The 17,436-nt window shown below is 41.3% G+C and overlaps 1 protein-coding gene across 1 annotated transcript in view; it reads left to right on the plus strand.

Moving 5' to 3' along the window:
* The first annotated feature begins 4,101 nt into the window (after positions 1 to 4,101).
* LOC107375930 (serine protease HTRA1A) overlaps positions 4,102 to 17,436 on the plus strand; it is a 34,938-nt gene continuing 21,603 nt past the window's right edge. The window contains exons 1-2 of the mRNA XM_015944763.3: positions 4,102 to 4,723; positions 17,318 to 17,417. Coding sequence (XP_015800249.3) covers positions 4,264 to 4,723; positions 17,318 to 17,417 — 560 coding nt within the window. The 5' untranslated portion in view covers positions 4,102 to 4,263. The remainder of the gene's footprint in view (positions 4,724 to 17,317; positions 17,418 to 17,436) is intronic.

Genomic DNA, 17,436 nt, shown 5'->3' on the forward strand with positions numbered 1-17,436 from the left:
TGGTGATGAGCTACGTTGTAGCCACAGCTCCCCTGGGGTGCACTGACAGAAGCAAGGCTGCTGAGCACCGGCACCACCAGCGTCTTGCACACAAGGACACACTACTGCTACAGATTACTCATTGAGGTTTTATTCAGTTTTTATTTGTAAGTATTAAAACTGTAAATAGTAATACTAAATCTTTGTGAATATTAATACCAAACCCTAACCCAAAGTCTTCTCCAGCACATCCCACAGACTCTCAACGGGGTTAAGGACTGGATCTAGACCAGTCAAAAGGGTAAAGAGTGATTTCTGTCCAGTTAAAACTGAAGTAAAAATTAAGTGTTGCAGTTCAATCATTCTTTTAAAAACGGATGACTCACTTGTTAAAATGTGACTTTATTAACCCTTTGATGGATGAATTATGAAATCTTCAACCATGATTTTTTAAACAATTTTTTTCATTCATCTTTAGGTGTGAATGAAACAAATTTCAACAAATATTTTTGTAACATTTTGTTAATTTACAAATAATTTATTACATGTCCATCTCAGTGGACAGCGTGCATTCTGAACATGAAATATGTTGGCTTGACTTACTGAAGGAGGAGGGGCTCACATGCAATAAAGTCTTCAACAGCTGTGCTTAATAGCAAAAATAAAGAAATAACAATTTTGAGTACCTGTCCACTGTAGTGACCTTTATGCATCAAAGGGTTAATATTGATCCTGTAGGGTCCTGGTTCACAACTGAGCCATCATCTCAGACTGGAGCAATCACACAGACCTCAGCGGCCTCCTCCATCCTTGGCTGTGTTCACTGCCCTTGAACGGGTGTTCCTTATAGATGAGGTTGTTTTCATCTGCACATTTTCCCACCATTCACCGCCTATTGCTGTCATTTCAAATCATTTTTCATACCAGCCAGCAATGTGATTTTATGCACTAGAATTGGGGGGGTGGGGGGTGGGGGGTGGGGTCCTTCAACAACAGGCCTTTCATTTCATTAAAAAAAAAATCTGGTTTTCACTTGACATGCACACTCTGGTGCTTTTATGACCCTTTCTAATTACCTTCTAGATACATAAACTTGTGTTGGGCTGGGATCCGGAACACCACAGGGTGCATCGTCCATCACTTCCCTCTGTTTTCATGCAGCATTTCTGAGCCCCCTCCCCCTGAACTCTGACCACTGTAGGGTCTTTCAGACAGCCCTGTGCTCACAATCAGCCATGCTGTTCTGAGATGTTTTATGATTCTGATTTACAGTTTACTGGACTCTTACAACCCAAAGACAATTAAATACAACAGAGGCCTGTACAGTGCAGTTTTATTTATACTGGAAATCTTCATTTCAGCCATAAAAGTACAAGATAAATGTGCATGTTGTACAATCTTATGGGGATTTCTTAGGATTATTTATTATTGGCTTATCTATTGGGTCATGTTGCAGTTGATGAGCTGATTTACAGTTGAATTTTAAATGTAATAATTTAAAGCTATTATGTGCTTATAACATTTAAAACTATAATTAAAACATAAAAAATGTCTTCTTGCATTCCACCCCTTAACGAAAAAGAAAAAAAAGCTGGCAAGTACAAACTCAATCCACCACTTTTCCTCCCCCTTCTAATTAATGTGTTCATCCATAAGACTTGTGTTGATGGTACGTGAGATTAAAACATGAGGGAGTTGTAAAAGAGAAAAAGAAACAACCACAGAGTGCATGGAGTTCATAAAACACATAGCTCACTTGACTTTTTTACTAAATTCCGTTACTTATTCCTGACTTGTACACAGTAAAAAACATTTATGTATGGATTAAATGTTTTAAATGACACCATTTCCACACTTTTTGTTACGTGAACTATCTTTATTTAGAGTTTTGACTACTTGAATGGGACATATGCAAATTCTACTTTTTGAATCCTTTGTGCTGCCACGTGGTTCTATTTATTGAAAAGTCGTTATGAGGTCAGTTAGCGTAAACAAGGCCAGCACTCCGCTTCCACACATCATGGACTGTGCGTAGCACCAAGTGGCCAGGAGGGCACCAAACAATATGGCTTATAAAACATATTTCTGTGAGGCAACCTCACCAACCGAAACCGAAAGTTCGGCAGTTTACTTCATTCAATTCAAGTTTGTTTATAAAGCGCCAAATCACAACAAGAGTTGTCTCAAGGCACTTCACATAGTAAACATTCCAGTACAGGTCAGTTCATTAAGCCAATCAGAAAAAGGTTTCCTGTATAAGGAACACAGCAGATTGCATTAGAGGGATGGGTCGACAAATGAAACACCGCTTACGGTGCCCATATGACCAATGCCAGCCCGGAGAATAACACCCCTTCCTCCATCTCACCATATGTTGAGTTCCCCCTTACCAAAATTGTTGAAGATCTGAGATTTTTGTTTAACTAGGGATGGAGTGAGAACATGCTGGAGAGACTTAGGGTGTTTCTAAATGTCAAGGCGCCTGGCCTTGCAAGGCGATGCCTTGCAAGGCCAGGCGCCTAGCTTACGAGGACACTGTCCGTCCTTGGTCAAAGAAAATGGTTAAATGGAGTTAAATGGAACAGGCTTGCATCACGTAACCACGGGGGTCACGTAACGTCACGTGACACAAGAGATAATGTTATATTTTATACGTATTAGTTTCAATATAAATATTTAACAAGCCTTTAACTTTTTAAATTGTGTAAATGTTTATTAAATTAAAAATATGAGTTACTACCCGCTAGTCACCGAAGCTGCAACTACTAAGAAACTAACCAACAATAGATGACTTCTTTAATAGATTCCTTTTTTGATCTAAAAAAAACATTTTAAGTTAGCTGACTTACTTTTAAGTGGGTCGACGGTGGCACAGGTGTTAAGTGCTCGCCCCGTAATCGGAAGGTTGCAGGTTCGAGCCCCGCTCAGTCTGTCACTGTCGTTGTGTCCTTGGGCAAGACACTTAACCCACCTTGCCTGCTGGTGGTGGTCGGAGGGACCGGTGGCGCCAGTGCTCGGCAGCCTCGCCTCTGTCAGTGCGCCCCAGGGCAGCTGTGGCTACATTGTAGCTCATCACCATCAGTGTGTGAATGTGTGAATGACTGATTGTGTTGTAAAGCACCTTGAGGGGTTCCAGGACTCTAGAAGGCGCTATATCAAATACAGGCCATTTACCATTTACCATTTAAATTTGAAAATTGTCCCCAAAGTAGCTGCTGGCTTCTGATCCGCCATCCTTTTGAAAATACCGCGGTGTATTCTGGGTAATTTTTGACTAAGGTGAGTCTCGTCTAGAGCTGGAAGGGACATGAGCCCGATGTGGAATATACATGGGCTACATGTGCGTTGGTCAGAATATGGAAAATGCCAGAATGCTTTGTGTGTGTGTGTCTTCTCGATCCCCAGTGAGTCGTGGTGGATGACTGCTTATACTGAGTCAGGATCGTCTGGAGGTTTCTTCCTGTTAAAGGGGAGTTTTTCTCCCCACTGTTGCTACATGCTTGCTAAGTATGAGGATTGCTGTAAAGACATTGACACTAGACAGTGACTTGATGCAATCTGCTCCTTATATAAGAAACTTTTTACTGATTGGCTTAATGAACTGAACTATGTTGTAATGTTTACTTTGTGAAGGGCCTTGAGACGACAGTTGTGATTTGGCGCTATATAAATAAATTGAATTTAATTGAATTTGCATTGGTTTCCTCAGTCCGGGGCACACAGCTCTGCATGTCTTCGATGTTTTCCAATCCCACCAAAACTGATTCACATGAATGGCCAACTTTAACTAGTTCTTGTAGAACAGGCAGGACAGGGGGCCCCTCAGGACCTGGATTGAGAACATGTCAAGACCTGCAACTTTCGGTCTGGAGAAGACTGGTCTTCCCTGCATGAGGTCAAGAGGAGTATGCATCCATGCTGTTCAGTACTTAAATACTGCGCGCTGTGTGTTCCATCACTTCCCTTACACTCCTTGTTTCTCTTTGATATGTTTTCTTGTTATTTTATCTCCACGCATCTGCAGAAGCATCAAAAGACGAACTCTCCCCCTCAGTGCGCCACGTGAACGTGCAGGGCTCGTTCTCAGACTCTGGAAAGTGGGTTGATGCTGTGCCAGCACGCAGCGACAGCATGCGCAGATTGGATGCGCAGAAATCCTGTTAAATGCCTCTGGCTGGAATGACTCCCCCCTCAGCCCTCAGCGCTCTCCCCTGTAACAGCTGGGACTGAACGTTTCTAACTTTTAATCTTTGAGATAAACTTTTTAACTAAACAATTCGAGCCATGTTCAGGTCCCTGTTGGTGGTGTGCGCTGCAGTGGCGTCTTTACCTGCGGATGCGCAACTCTCCAGCCGGTTTGTTGTCGGATGTCCCTCTCAGTGTGACAAGTCGATGTGTCCCCGGTTACCAGCGGACTGTTCGGCGGGAAAGGGCCTCGACGTGTGCCACTGCTGCCCGGTGTGTGCGTCCGGTGAGGGGGAAGCCTGCGGCGGCAGCGGGAAGTTGGGTGACCCGGTGTGCGGAGACGGGCTGGAGTGCTCGGTCCCTGGCGGGGTGGCGTACTCCGTCACGGTGAGGAGGAGAAGCAAGAGTGGGAGCTGCGTGTGCAAGTCCACCGAGCCGGTTTGCGGGAGCGACGGGGTGTCCTACCGGAGTATCTGCGAGCTAAAGCAGGTCAGCCGCCGGGCGCAGAAGCTGCAGCAGCCACCTGTTCTGTTCATCCAGCGGGGAGCCTGCGGGAAAGGTACGTTTACTGATCCCAGATCAGTGTTGCTCTACACCTTTAAAATAAACTGTTCTTCTCGGATTTATGTAGAAATATTTTTGTTCTGCAAAAACAAATCAAAGGTATTTTCCCTCCACCATTAAAACACCCATCTACCTTTATTCCTCTCTGCTGGAGTCTGACCCATTAATTCACACCGGACGTTTGCGGTTTACACAGATGTGGCAGCTCAGAGCTGCATTCAGCGGTGCACAATTACCATGTGTCTGTGGACAACAAGAGCCGCCATTCAAGGGGGTTTCACTTGTTATTCCAGCTCATCTGAGGGCTGATTTTACTTTTGTCTGGCCGAAGGAAGTCAGGAGCCCCCAATGTGAAATCAGACTGTACACTGATATTCATGCCAGTCACAAATCTTTTGTTTGCTATTGGGCCAATGTGCTCTGGATGTTTTTTTAAAAGCGTTCAAGACATTATAATTTATGTAGTAATGATATTTTGGCATGTTTTTCATTACACACTAAACATGTTGGCTTGAAGTGGAGCCAAAGGCTTTGGTAACCCATACTGGTCACATTTGGACCAAGGTCAACCCTGGGTAGTTTTTTTGGTTTAACCCAAGATTTATCTTATGCATACCACAAGTTGGTTTAAACTGACCGATACCCAAAATAAAGGATACAAATCTGAGCTGAAAAGAATGATTAAATTGGAAAGGCAAATGATACTCAATAAACCAACAAACCTCATCACCAGTAATGGAATATATTTGACCACTTGCAGCTTCAACTTCCCATCATATTCCTACACTTCCTACTCCGTTTATCCGCGGGCAGCTGAGGATGTTTTGCAGTCGGCAAACGAAATGTTAGCAAGGTAAATAGAAACCTTTCCTGTGTTTTAAAAAGAACCAAAAATGGAATTAGAAACTAGACACAGTAAGAAAATACCAAAGATGTTTAAAGAAAAATATGGACAACAAGGAACAAAGGACTTCCGCCGTTTGGAACGTTTACATCAAAAACGCGCATGTCTAAGTAACCACCTTCGCTTCAATTTAAGATGCCGGGACGAAAACATCACGCCAACAAGTCTACAGCTGAAAACACCGATCCGGACCAAGACAGCACAGAACATAATGGAAAGAACACAGAGAGCACTACTCAAAGAAAGGATAAGAAACGTCGCAACCAAACAGAAGCAAGTGGAAAACGAACTGGAAAGAAGACACCTGGACTTAAAAAGGAATTACAAACTAGACGAAAAAATGGAGGAACAAATTAAAGGACACATGATGGAACAACAGGAAAAAGAGTTCATAAAAGTAAAAGAAAGACACATAGAGAAGTTAAACAAACTCATCAACAAGAAAAAGAGAAAAGAAATACAAGATAACAGCTCATGGGTATGTAACCTTTCACAATACGAACTAACAGAAGCAGAAGAAAGCATATTAAAGAAAGGTTTAAATTTTGCATTTACACCAAAGAAAATACCATATGATGAATTTATTGTAGCAACAGAACTAGCATGTCAACAGATCACAGATGAGGGAAAGAAACAGAACTCAGAAATAATATAGTTGGGATATTAAAGAACAGCCAAATTCAACACAGCAATATTACAAAAGAAGAACAATCAGCCATGACAGCTTTATCCAAAAATGAACAGATAATTATTCCACCGGCAGACAAAGGAAGAACTACAGTAGTAATGGACAAAGAAAAATATAAACAACAGATGAAACAGATGCTAGAGGACAAAAATACATATGAAATACTTAAAGATCCAACAGAAAGCATTAAGAAAAATATGAAAAAATTACTGAAGCCACTACAAGAAAAAGGCAAAATAACAGAAAAAAAAATGTACAAACACTGGATTCATACAGCAAACATAACACCAAGAATCTATGGAACTCCAAAAATACACAAACAAAACACCCCACTTAGACCTATAGTAGACAGCATAGGTACACCAACATACAACATGGCAAAAGAAATCAGCAAAATCATCAGCCCGTTATTAGGAAACACAGATCAACACTGGAAAAATAGCACAGAACTGGCAAAAGAACTTAGAAAGACTACAATAGAAAATAAGGACATACTCATCTCACATGACGTCATATCTCTGTTCACAAAAACGCCAACGCAAAAAACTGTAGACATACCAGTTAACAGAATCAGACAGGACAAGACTTTTCACAAAAGAACAAACCTCACAGCAGATGACATAACTGATAGGACTGGTAGCTAACTCCACTTACTTCACATACGACAACACAATATACAAACAACTGGAAGGCTTCGCCATGGGTAACCCGTTATCAGCCACCCTGTGCGAGTCTTTCATGGAAGACCTAGAACAAAAAGCCATAGCCACTGCCCCCCCCAAAATGCAAAATAAAATTATGGAAACGCTCCGTAGACGACATACTGGAAATCATACCAAAAGGACTAACAGAAAGACTAACACAACACTTAAAGAACATTGATGACACAGGCAACATAAAGTTCACATATGAGTTAGAAACAGAAGGCAGCATAGCATTTATGGATATGAAAATCACCAGACAGACCGACGCGACCCTAAACATAAACACATATAGGAAACCGACACACACAGACCAATATCTATTATGGACATCAGAACACCCTACCATACACAAAATGTCAGTAATCAGAACATTATATCACCGAGCAAACATGGTAACAGAAGAAAGAGACTGTAAACAAGAGGACAAACACATACAACACGCTTTAAAGACCTGCAGATACCCGACATGGGCAATAAATGAAGAAAAACAACAAACAACAACAAAAAGTAAAGAACAACCTAAGCAAAGAACCAGAAACCCAGAAAGACAAGAACCAAAACCAGTGATAACCCTACCATACATCAGCGGCATAACATAAAAAATAAGAGCAACAATAAAAAAACTCAACATAAACACACCAACAAAACCATACACAACAGTTAGAAACAGACTAGTACCATACCATACCATACCATACCATACCATACCATACCATACTTATTTATAAAGCACCATTTCAAAATAGCATGGCAGCTAACCAAAGTGCTGTACATACAAAAGCCAAATATTTGCTCAAGAAACACAATAAGAACAGGCAAAATACATAAGAACAAAGCATAAATAGTCGGAGATAAAAATTCCTACTAAAAACAATAAAATGGGAGAACAGTTAACAGCACTATGAAAATAAAATAATGCGACGAATGATAAAAACATTTGAAATGGCACAAATAAAACTAAATAAAATACCAGATGGTGCGAGGTGCCAAAAGTGAGCAACTGAATCATAAAAACGGAATTAAAAATTCAAATCCGGTGCTAGATTGTCATGAAAAGTGTCACGGAGGGAAGGCAATGCTAAAGAAGTACGTTTTCAGGGCCGACTTGAAACTGCTAACAGAGGGAGCCAGACGCACACGGAGGGGCAGAGAGTTCCAGAGTTTTGGGGCTGCATAAGAGAAGGCACCCCCCCCCCCCACCCCCCCCCACCCCCCCCGGGATTTGTACCGAACCTTCGGAACAACAAGCAGCAGATGATCTGCTGACCGAAGGGCACGGGTGGGAACAAATGGGGTCAGCAGGTCCATCAGATAGGATGGGGATGGGCAGTACAAAGCCTTGTAAACATATAACAAGACCTTGAAGTTAATCCAGAATTTGACTGGGAGCCAGTGTAAATCTGCGAGGATGGGTGTGATGTGCATGCGTCTGTCGGTGTTGGTTAAAAATCTGGTTGCAGCATTTTGAACCTTCTGCAGTTTGCTTAGGGCTGAAGCATTAATCCCAATCAGGACAGAAGCTGCGGTCACACAAGAGGAAACACCCAAAAGACAAGATACCAGCTGGACTTAAATGTGGAGCTGTTTAAGAAATCCCAGGCAAACTCTGCAATAAAACAAACATAGGAGAAACCAGACGCCAACTCAACACACTGACAATAGAACATAGAAAGGAGTGCAAGAAAGAAACGTCGAAGACACACAAGAGCAACAAAACAAGGAACAGAAAGCACAATAAAGAAGTCAGCCATAACAGATCACTGCACAAGAGAAAACCATGTATTGGACTGGGACAACACAAGGATCATAAACACCGAACAACAGAAACACAAAAGATGGATAAAAGAAGCTATCGAGATAAGGAGACGTGGATGTGGGACCATGAACAGAGACGATGGGGTCTACACATTGGATCGTGCATGGTACTGCATCATCGGAGAGGGGAGAGTGGGCAGCAGAGGACGTTGTCGCCCTCTGCTGCCCGCTCTCCCGGACAAACGGAGTTGGAAGTGACGCCACCATCAGAGTCAGCTCTGAGGATGTTTTGCAGTCGGCAAACGAAACGTCAGCAAGGTAAAGAGAAACCTTTCCTGTGTTTTAAAAATTAACCAAAAATGGAAGGTATATAATAGATTTGCCAAAGTCTGGAAAAGTATAAAAACATTCAATTTTGGCTCCTTCAGGTTTGGTTAAAGCACCAAATATCATGTTGTACACGAACAACAGGGTGAAAAAGATCGACTCAATGTTTAGTCTAACAGATAAACCAACAGATTTAGCTCAACATTGGTTCTAAAGTGAGGAATCGGGTGGGACCCTCATTAGTCAACAAGGGCTCATTCAGGTAGTATGTAAACATGTCAGCCACAGGAGATGATGTCAGAAGATGACAGGAAGTTGTAGGAAGTTCAAAACAATGGTGGCACACTGAGAAAGAGCCTAAACAAACTTTTACCAACTGGTTTGCATTAGCTGGTTTAACAGATTGTGTGGTCTGTGGCATCTGGTGCAGTTGTTACCACTGGGATCTCCATTCTTTTAGTCATCGTACAGACGTCTGCTGGTGTGTTCTCGCAGTCTTTTCAAATTCTGTAAATGCTGTGAAAGTGTATTCCCAGCTTTAGAAAAACAACCCTGTGTGTGTGTGTGTGTGTGTGTGTGTGTGTGTGTGTGTGTGTGTGTGTGTGTGTGTGTGTGTGTGTGTGTGTGTGTGTGTGTGTGTGTGTGTGTGTGTGTGTGAACCAATGCTGTCAGTATTTCACTCTGAATAAACTGACATCATTTGTTGCTCTTTTGAGAAAACTCAACAAATAAAACGATCTGTAATATAATAGCGTGTCCATCATCATCATCATCGTCATCATCGTCATCACTGTAGTATGCATCTATATCTTGATAGGAATGAGACATTTTCACGCATGTGAGGCAGCAGCTGTTAGGGCTTCTGTCATCCTGCAGGCTTTGGAGTCTGCTCTACATGTGACTTTTGGAAGTGGGCACCGCACGTGCACTTAAAACGCTAAAGAGCTTCAACACCTGTAGCCTCAAAGACCTAGAACATCCCTGCAGGCTTGGAAACTTACTGTATTTCCCTGTCAAACCCTCCCAACTGCTTCCTCTTTCTTCTTCTCCCACAGTCTCCCTCCCAGTCTGTGTTTCTTTTGTCACTCATAAATCACACACAACAGTCACATGGAGGAATTCCTGTCACCGAGTCAAAGCCACAATCCCTCCTCTGTCGAAGACTGTTTGAAAAGAACAGGAGACACAGAGGAAAACCCTAAATTAGCTGGCCATATTTTTGGAAAAGGTTTACTTATATGTAGAAAACAAAGTTGTGTGGACAACTTTTAAGGGCAGACTGTGTCACCACATTTGTTGTTCGCGATGGTAAATGGAACAGTTACTGAAAGTAGTTCTCACTGTGGCGAGTGAAGTGAAAATGTACTTTTGTGCCATAAAATGAGTCACATTTCAGTCCAAACTGTTTCGGAATGATGATTTATGTCGGAGCATGTTAAAAACTGCAGGAGTTGATGGTAAAAAGGCACTAAACTACCCTGCTCCTGGCCCCACATTAAGAAAACAATCACGTTCAGATGCATGATCTCACTTTATGTCTGGACAGTTAAGATGTTGATTAAACAAGTGGTTAGGTTTGACATTAAAAACTAGGTATTGTACTGATGGAGGTCTGCAATCTGATGTGTTGCACGTAAACATACTTCCACGATGCTTCCAATTTTCCTTTAGAGCTAAAAGAAGAGGAAATTCAGGAACAGCTAAGACCTTTAAGAAGGAGATTTAGAAGCCTAAATGTGGAGATGATTTGTACAGTTCTGTAAACCAGCTGAAAATATAAAAGTTTGTCAGTGCTGAGCCTCTTCACACCCCTGATTTCTTTGCTGGCTGAGGTTGCAGAATGCCCTCAGTGACTGTCTGCTGCGATCTGCTGAATATGCACATTCTTCCTGAACTTGCCATCATTTTTGTGCGCGTGTCTCACTTATTTCTGTCATTCTCAATTAGTCTCTGCTACTGTTTCTGTTTTCTCCATCTGTTTTCTTTTCTGTCCTTGACTTATTTTTTTGCTTAGTCTTAGCTCTACCGCTCTGCAGAGAACACGGTGAAGTATTGCTTGGTTTTTATTTGATTTTAAAAGTAAGGAATGGCACATTTTTGGTGTCATTCACTCTGGAGAGGGCTATAGAGCTAGTTCGCAACCATTTAGGCTCCATCTCTACAGTGAGAAAGCGTTTACAACTAGAAAAGATTTAGGACTGTTGCAAAAATGGACGTCCCAGCAATTTCACTCCCAAGTCGGATCATAAAATGCCAAGAGAAATATCAAAAACCACAACAGCTCCATCTCAGCAATGACAGACTTTGGTCAGCATGATACATGTTTAAGTTTATGACAGTACAGCAAAAGAATCATATGAAAACATGAAGTTATTTTGAAGAGATTTCTGTGCTGCTTCTTACTTAGAAAACATTACTCTGAAATCTCTTGTAGAGCACAGAAGTGTCATAGGCCTGCTACCATAATAAGTGTAGTAAGTGCTCCCCATCGTAAAACACCCTAGAGTGCTAACACCATAGGTGTTTCTAAGTGCCAAGGTGCCTGGCCTCGCCTCTCGAGGCCAGGCACCTTGCTTACGAGGACACTGTCCTTCTTTGGTCGAAGAAAACGATAAAATGGAACAGACTTGCATCACGTGACCGCCACAGAAGCTGCGGTCACACATGAGGTAATGTTATATTTTATATGTATAAGTTTCAATATAAATGTATAATGAGCCTTTTATTTCTTTAATTGTGTGTATATATTGGTTGAATTAAATATGTAAGCAAGTTAGTACCTGCTAGCCACTGAAGCTGCAACTACCAAGCCACTAACCAACCATAGATAACTGCTTTGGATATAAAAAATTTTTTTAGCTATCAGCCCGATAGCTACAGTTAGTTGACTTACATTTAAACTGGAAATTTGCCCCTGGAGTAGCAGCCGGCTCCTGATCCATCATCCCTTTTGAAAATACTGCTCTGTATTCTAGGAAATGTTTTACCAAGGCCAGGCTAAAAGACACCGCCCATGTATCCTTGCTCACCTAGCTAAACGGCTAACAAACGGAGAACAGATGTCTCGGTAGAACTTGAATATTGGAACATGCTTTGGCAGTTCCTGATGAGGTATCTCCTAGGCAACCGGGGCGGGACCAAGACGTCAAAGCAAGGCTCCGTCACATTGAGAAACACCTCAGAAAGGGCAATGTATTCATCTATGTATCAGCTTACTGTGTAGAACTCGTCTTTGCTTGTCACTTAGAATCCTCTGGTGGTGATCGAACAGCAATGAAACACATACATAGAACAACAGTGAGATTGTAACGTTTTGTATTAAAAAAAATGGCCTGCAGTAATCAAATTTGGCCACAGGATGTCATTCTTACGTCCTTCTTACATATTGCACCTTTAAGGTAAAATATACTCCTTCTATTCTGCAATGATCATGTATTTAGCCTGAGTGGTGTAATACAGTATGGAGAAAACTGTCAGTAAGACGTACCTTTAGCAGTCCATTTTCAAAACACCTCAGCTTTTACAACATGGACAACAGCTGCTGGAGCTAGGTCTCATGCCTGTTTAGCACCTCAGCTGAATTTTCAAGTCCTTATTACTTTTCCATCACATTTTCCTTTTGTTGGCAGGGCAGTCGGTTGCACGCACCTGTTGGTCAGCTGGACTATTTGTGTTGAGTTTAAATGTTTTGTTTGTGCCTGCAGCCTAGTTGTATGTTACCTGACATTGGCAAGCTTAACTGCTTCACCTCAAGTGCCAGCTGGAATAAGCTCCAGATCTCCTCCAACAAACCTGTTTTCCATTGAGGCTGAGGAAACATTTGGCTGAGGAGAGTTGACATGATGATGTAACTTTTTTTTTTTTTACCATTTCACCACAAATACAAAAAAGGACCGTTATAGAGAGTAACCAATTACACAGAGACAGTTTGTCACAGTTAGCCGGACCGGAGTTGGATGACTTTTACACCAAAACAGGAAATGAGGTATAGAAATAAGAATAATTTAACATTATTCAGCAGGAGGATCCAAAACAAAAGTCAGGATTCATTTGTTTAAATCTTATTTAAAGAGCAGGTTCACTGAAAAAACATTTGAATGACTCTGAGTTTTTCATGCAGGCCCAACATGAAAGTAGTCTCCTACACCTATCTCCTTCATTAGCTTCTGGTAGAAAATAGACAGAAGAACGCCCGGTTCAGAAAAGCCTGATAGATCTACATTGCACTGCCAGTTAACATTCATGGAGTTACCCATCTTGGCTCTTGATGGAGAAGGCTGTCGTTCGTTCAGCATCCAGGAAATGGTAGAGAACTGCTCGGCTAGTAGAAGCTAACTGTTAGCATTAGCGACTCCAACACACAGCAGAACTCCTTCAGGCTTGTGTTAGTTTTGGAGATAAAACTTCAAAGATGCATTGGCTACTAGTAGGGCTGGGCGATATGACGATTTTAGACCGTTTTACGATCTACACATCTGACGGTCTGTCATTTTTGAGAGACCTTTTTATCACGATTCACAGCTTTGCTGTTGAAATTCTGCCTCTGAATGAAAAGGGACCTTACCTCAGGCGAATGACACGCCTTTGTTTGACCCTTAACCAATCAGAGTGAGTCGTAGTAATATATTAGTGCCCCGCTTGTATTCACCTGTGTGTGAACAAACATGGCTTCGGCCGCGGCTGAGCGACAACGAGGTTTTCGTTCCGAAGAGGAACACCTTGTCCATTATATGGAACTGGTTTGGTTTTTCACCAGATGACAAAGAGCAGCGAAAGGTTATTTGCAAAGTTTGCAAGGAGAGCGTCAAGGCAAGTGATGGCAACACCACAAACTTGTTTAATCACTTGAAAAGAAGGCATCCCAAACAATACAATGAGAGCCAGCTGGCAGCTAAAGCTAAAAAGCCTGCGGCTGCAGCGGCAGCGGCTAGTGCTTCTTACAGGCAGCAAACGCTAACAGAAACACTCACAAAACTCACTCCTTACGACAGAGACAGCAGACGATGAAACAGCGTGACAGATGCAGTGACGTACCACTTGGTTAAAGATTTGTGTCCCGTGCGAACAATAGGAGTGGGATTTAAGAAAATGATAAAAACATTGGGTCCGCGCTACGAGTTTTCCAGCCGCAAGTATTTTTCAAACACCGCCATTCCCCGCATGTACGCTGAATGCAAAGTGAGAGTTGCAGAAAATATTCAGAATGCGCAGTTTTTTGCTACCACAAGCGATCTCTGGTCCAGCCGCACATCAGAGCCGTATTTGAGCTTAACTATCCACTACATGAGCAACTGGGAGCTACATAGTATTTTGAACAAGTTAATGTTTGCACAATACGTTTGCAATTGACATGTTTGCACTTTAAATATGTTTACGATATTAATTTATATTAAGTTACTTGAAAAACGAGAAAAACTGATTTTTGTAATTGTTTCTCTCAGAGCTTTTATTATCTCTGGTGTGAGTTTAAAATATAAGTGTGTTAGCACTGTGCTGATTATCCCTAATATGAATAAATGTTTATTTATTCAATGTTTCTCTTCTTTAATACGCAATTGAAGTTATGTTATTCATAGATAAAAAAGCGTGATAAAATCGAAATCGTGATAAAATATTGGAAAAATCGTGATATTCTATTTTTGCCATATCGCCCAGCCCTAGCTACTAGTTATTCACTGGACCAAATTTAAGATTTTCTTGTTTGTTATTAAACCAATCATATGTCTTGCACTTTCTTATTTGACGGAGCTTCTAGTACCACCTATTCCAGCCAGAACATTGCAGTTTAGCTGTGTTACTTCTGGAGGTCCCAAGAACTAAACTGAAAACTGGCGGTGACAGATCTTTCTCTGTAGCTCCCGACACTCTGGGACAGCGTTCCATTTTTGGGTATTAAAATTTCACTGAAGACCTGTTTATTTGACCAAGCATTTAGCAAAAACTTTAAAATGTCAGCTTATTTTATTGTAACCTAATGGCTGTATTTTATTCATTTTCTTGTGTATATTAGTACTATTTTTAGCTTTATAGTCAGTTTTACTGAATTCATTGCTTTTGCTGTATCACTCATTTTAGTCCTTAGTTCTTTTTCAGCTCAGCTGACACTAATACATTTGACCTTGACCTTACAAGGGAGTCATTCCTGCTACAGATCACTGTAAATGTATTAAAATATAAGCAATGTTGACCTTCAAGTTTCAGAGCCTCGTGTCTGAATTGACATCGTTTTAATCTACGTAAAACTCACCAATTCTCTTGAAGTAGTCATGAAGGTTGTTGCTAATTTGCTCTGCTTTCATCCAAGACAGTCCTTTTTTGTCATACTTTAGTTTGTTCTGAAGAGAAAAGGCAGTTATGTTCTGTGGACGCCAGTAAAACCCTGGGTGTTGGGTATGGGAACACTGGAGTTAGAAAACATGCTGCTATTGTGAGCTTGGCCCTTCAATGAGGTGTGTGTGTGTGTGTGTGTGTGTGTGTGTGTGTGTGTGTGTGTGTGTTTTTATAAGAAAATCAGTTGCAAATGTTTGAAGTGTTTCCTGACTTTTAATAACCAACAGCATAAATTATCTTTCACACATCTGATTGTGGTTAACAGACAAGTAACTTTATTTGGCTCTTTTATTAGACGTAGCCAAAAATCTCCATATGTCCAACTTATGGGGAAAATGTCCGTCTTTGTGCCAGATTTGCTATTTTTATTGGACCTACTTTATGTAGGATCCTCAAAGATAGATTCATACCTTCACACTGACCACGTCTGATCGAAATGCACCTTCTACATGTGGCTGTCATCTTCCCATGTTATTAGTCTCTTCACATTGTAAGAGTCTAAAACTCCAAAAATCATGTAACATAGTTGAAACTGTGTGGTGAAATTCAACATGTTTTACAATTATTGTTACAATAGATTAAAAAGTAAAGAATTTTTAAAAATTTTTGAAATATTTGGTTTTATACCCATATTAAAGACCTCTGCCACCCTTATACTTTTGTGGGTCAGAAGCCTTTAAAGTTGAAAATGTTCTAGATGAATCCTTTCTGAGAACTGACCCTTAGTCACCAGAAATGCTATGTGCGTTTCTGCCAGTAAATAAAAAAAAACCCTTCCAAGCAGACTCCAAGCTTGGTAGCATCCTGACGTGGAAGTGACTTGGAGCCTGTAGCTGCAGAAACGGCACGAGTTGTGGACAGTCGGTCTGCTCTGAGCAACAATCCTATCAGACCCGACCACAAACCACCCAGACCTGACGCTAACAAGGAGAAAATGACTCTGGAAGTTTCCATGACCTTTTCTTCATACTCTAGCAACAAGGTTATGTGGCATTCATCACAATTAATACTTGATTTAAAGATCTAAAACAAAAACACATGTCAAAGTTTAAAGAAAGAGTGGTTTATTTAAAGCTTCCTTTTACTATTGCCATAAATTTTAGCTAAGGGTTGAAATGCACTAAAACCTTCTCCTGTCATCCTCCAGCTGTCTTTTATGAATGATTTTTTTAAAACACAAACATCCGTGTTTGTGTATTTAGATGAAACGCCTCAACAACTGTTGTGCAGATTGTCATCAAACGGAGTATCCTGACAGTCGGGCGATCTGGTGATCATATGGAGTCATAACCTCCCCCTGCGGCTTGACAAATGTTGTTATGCTGTATATTTAGTGGTGCTCCTTATGGTAATGGCTCTCATTCCAGGCCCGTGCTAGCTTAACTGCACCTCAAGTGGAAAGTGTTCCCATTCCTCAACGACAATCAATGATATCCCAGGGCTTATGGGTGCCTGTGACTTTTGCCTGTATTAAATAAAGAGAGAAAAGTCTCCTCATGAGTGAGAACGGTCTAAAGTAAATGATCAGACGAGTCTGATTTCTAATTAGTTAGACCAAATAACTTCCTGTAGGTCAGTCTTTGCTGCTGGCGGTGTGATGTCTTGAAAAGTTGCTTAAAATCTGATCGTCTGGACCATCAAACTATTCATTCACATGTTTATGGCTCGGCTTTGTAGCTGAGCACGTGTGCCAGAGCGGACCTAGATGGTCTGAACCGCAAATTATCCCTCGTCTTTTCTTTTCCCATCTTTGTTATGATAAAGGCCAGTTTTATTTGTCACTTTTCTATTCTGACACAGCTCTTTCATCATGCTGTGTTTTGGTGCAGCTTGTGTTTATTTTAGCAGTCTGACGTCTTGTGTTGCGTCTTGTGTTTGCAGCTCAGGACAATCCGGACAGCCCGAGGCACAAATACAACTTCATCGCTGACGTGGTGGAGAAAATCGCTCCGTCTGTAGTTCACATTGAACTTTTTCGCAAGTATGTGCAAACTGGACAC

This window comes from Nothobranchius furzeri, chromosome 12, assembly GCF_043380555.1.
Source record: "Nothobranchius furzeri strain GRZ-AD chromosome 12, NfurGRZ-RIMD1, whole genome shotgun sequence".
Lineage (NCBI taxonomy): Eukaryota > Metazoa > Chordata > Actinopteri > Cyprinodontiformes > Nothobranchiidae > Nothobranchius > Nothobranchius furzeri.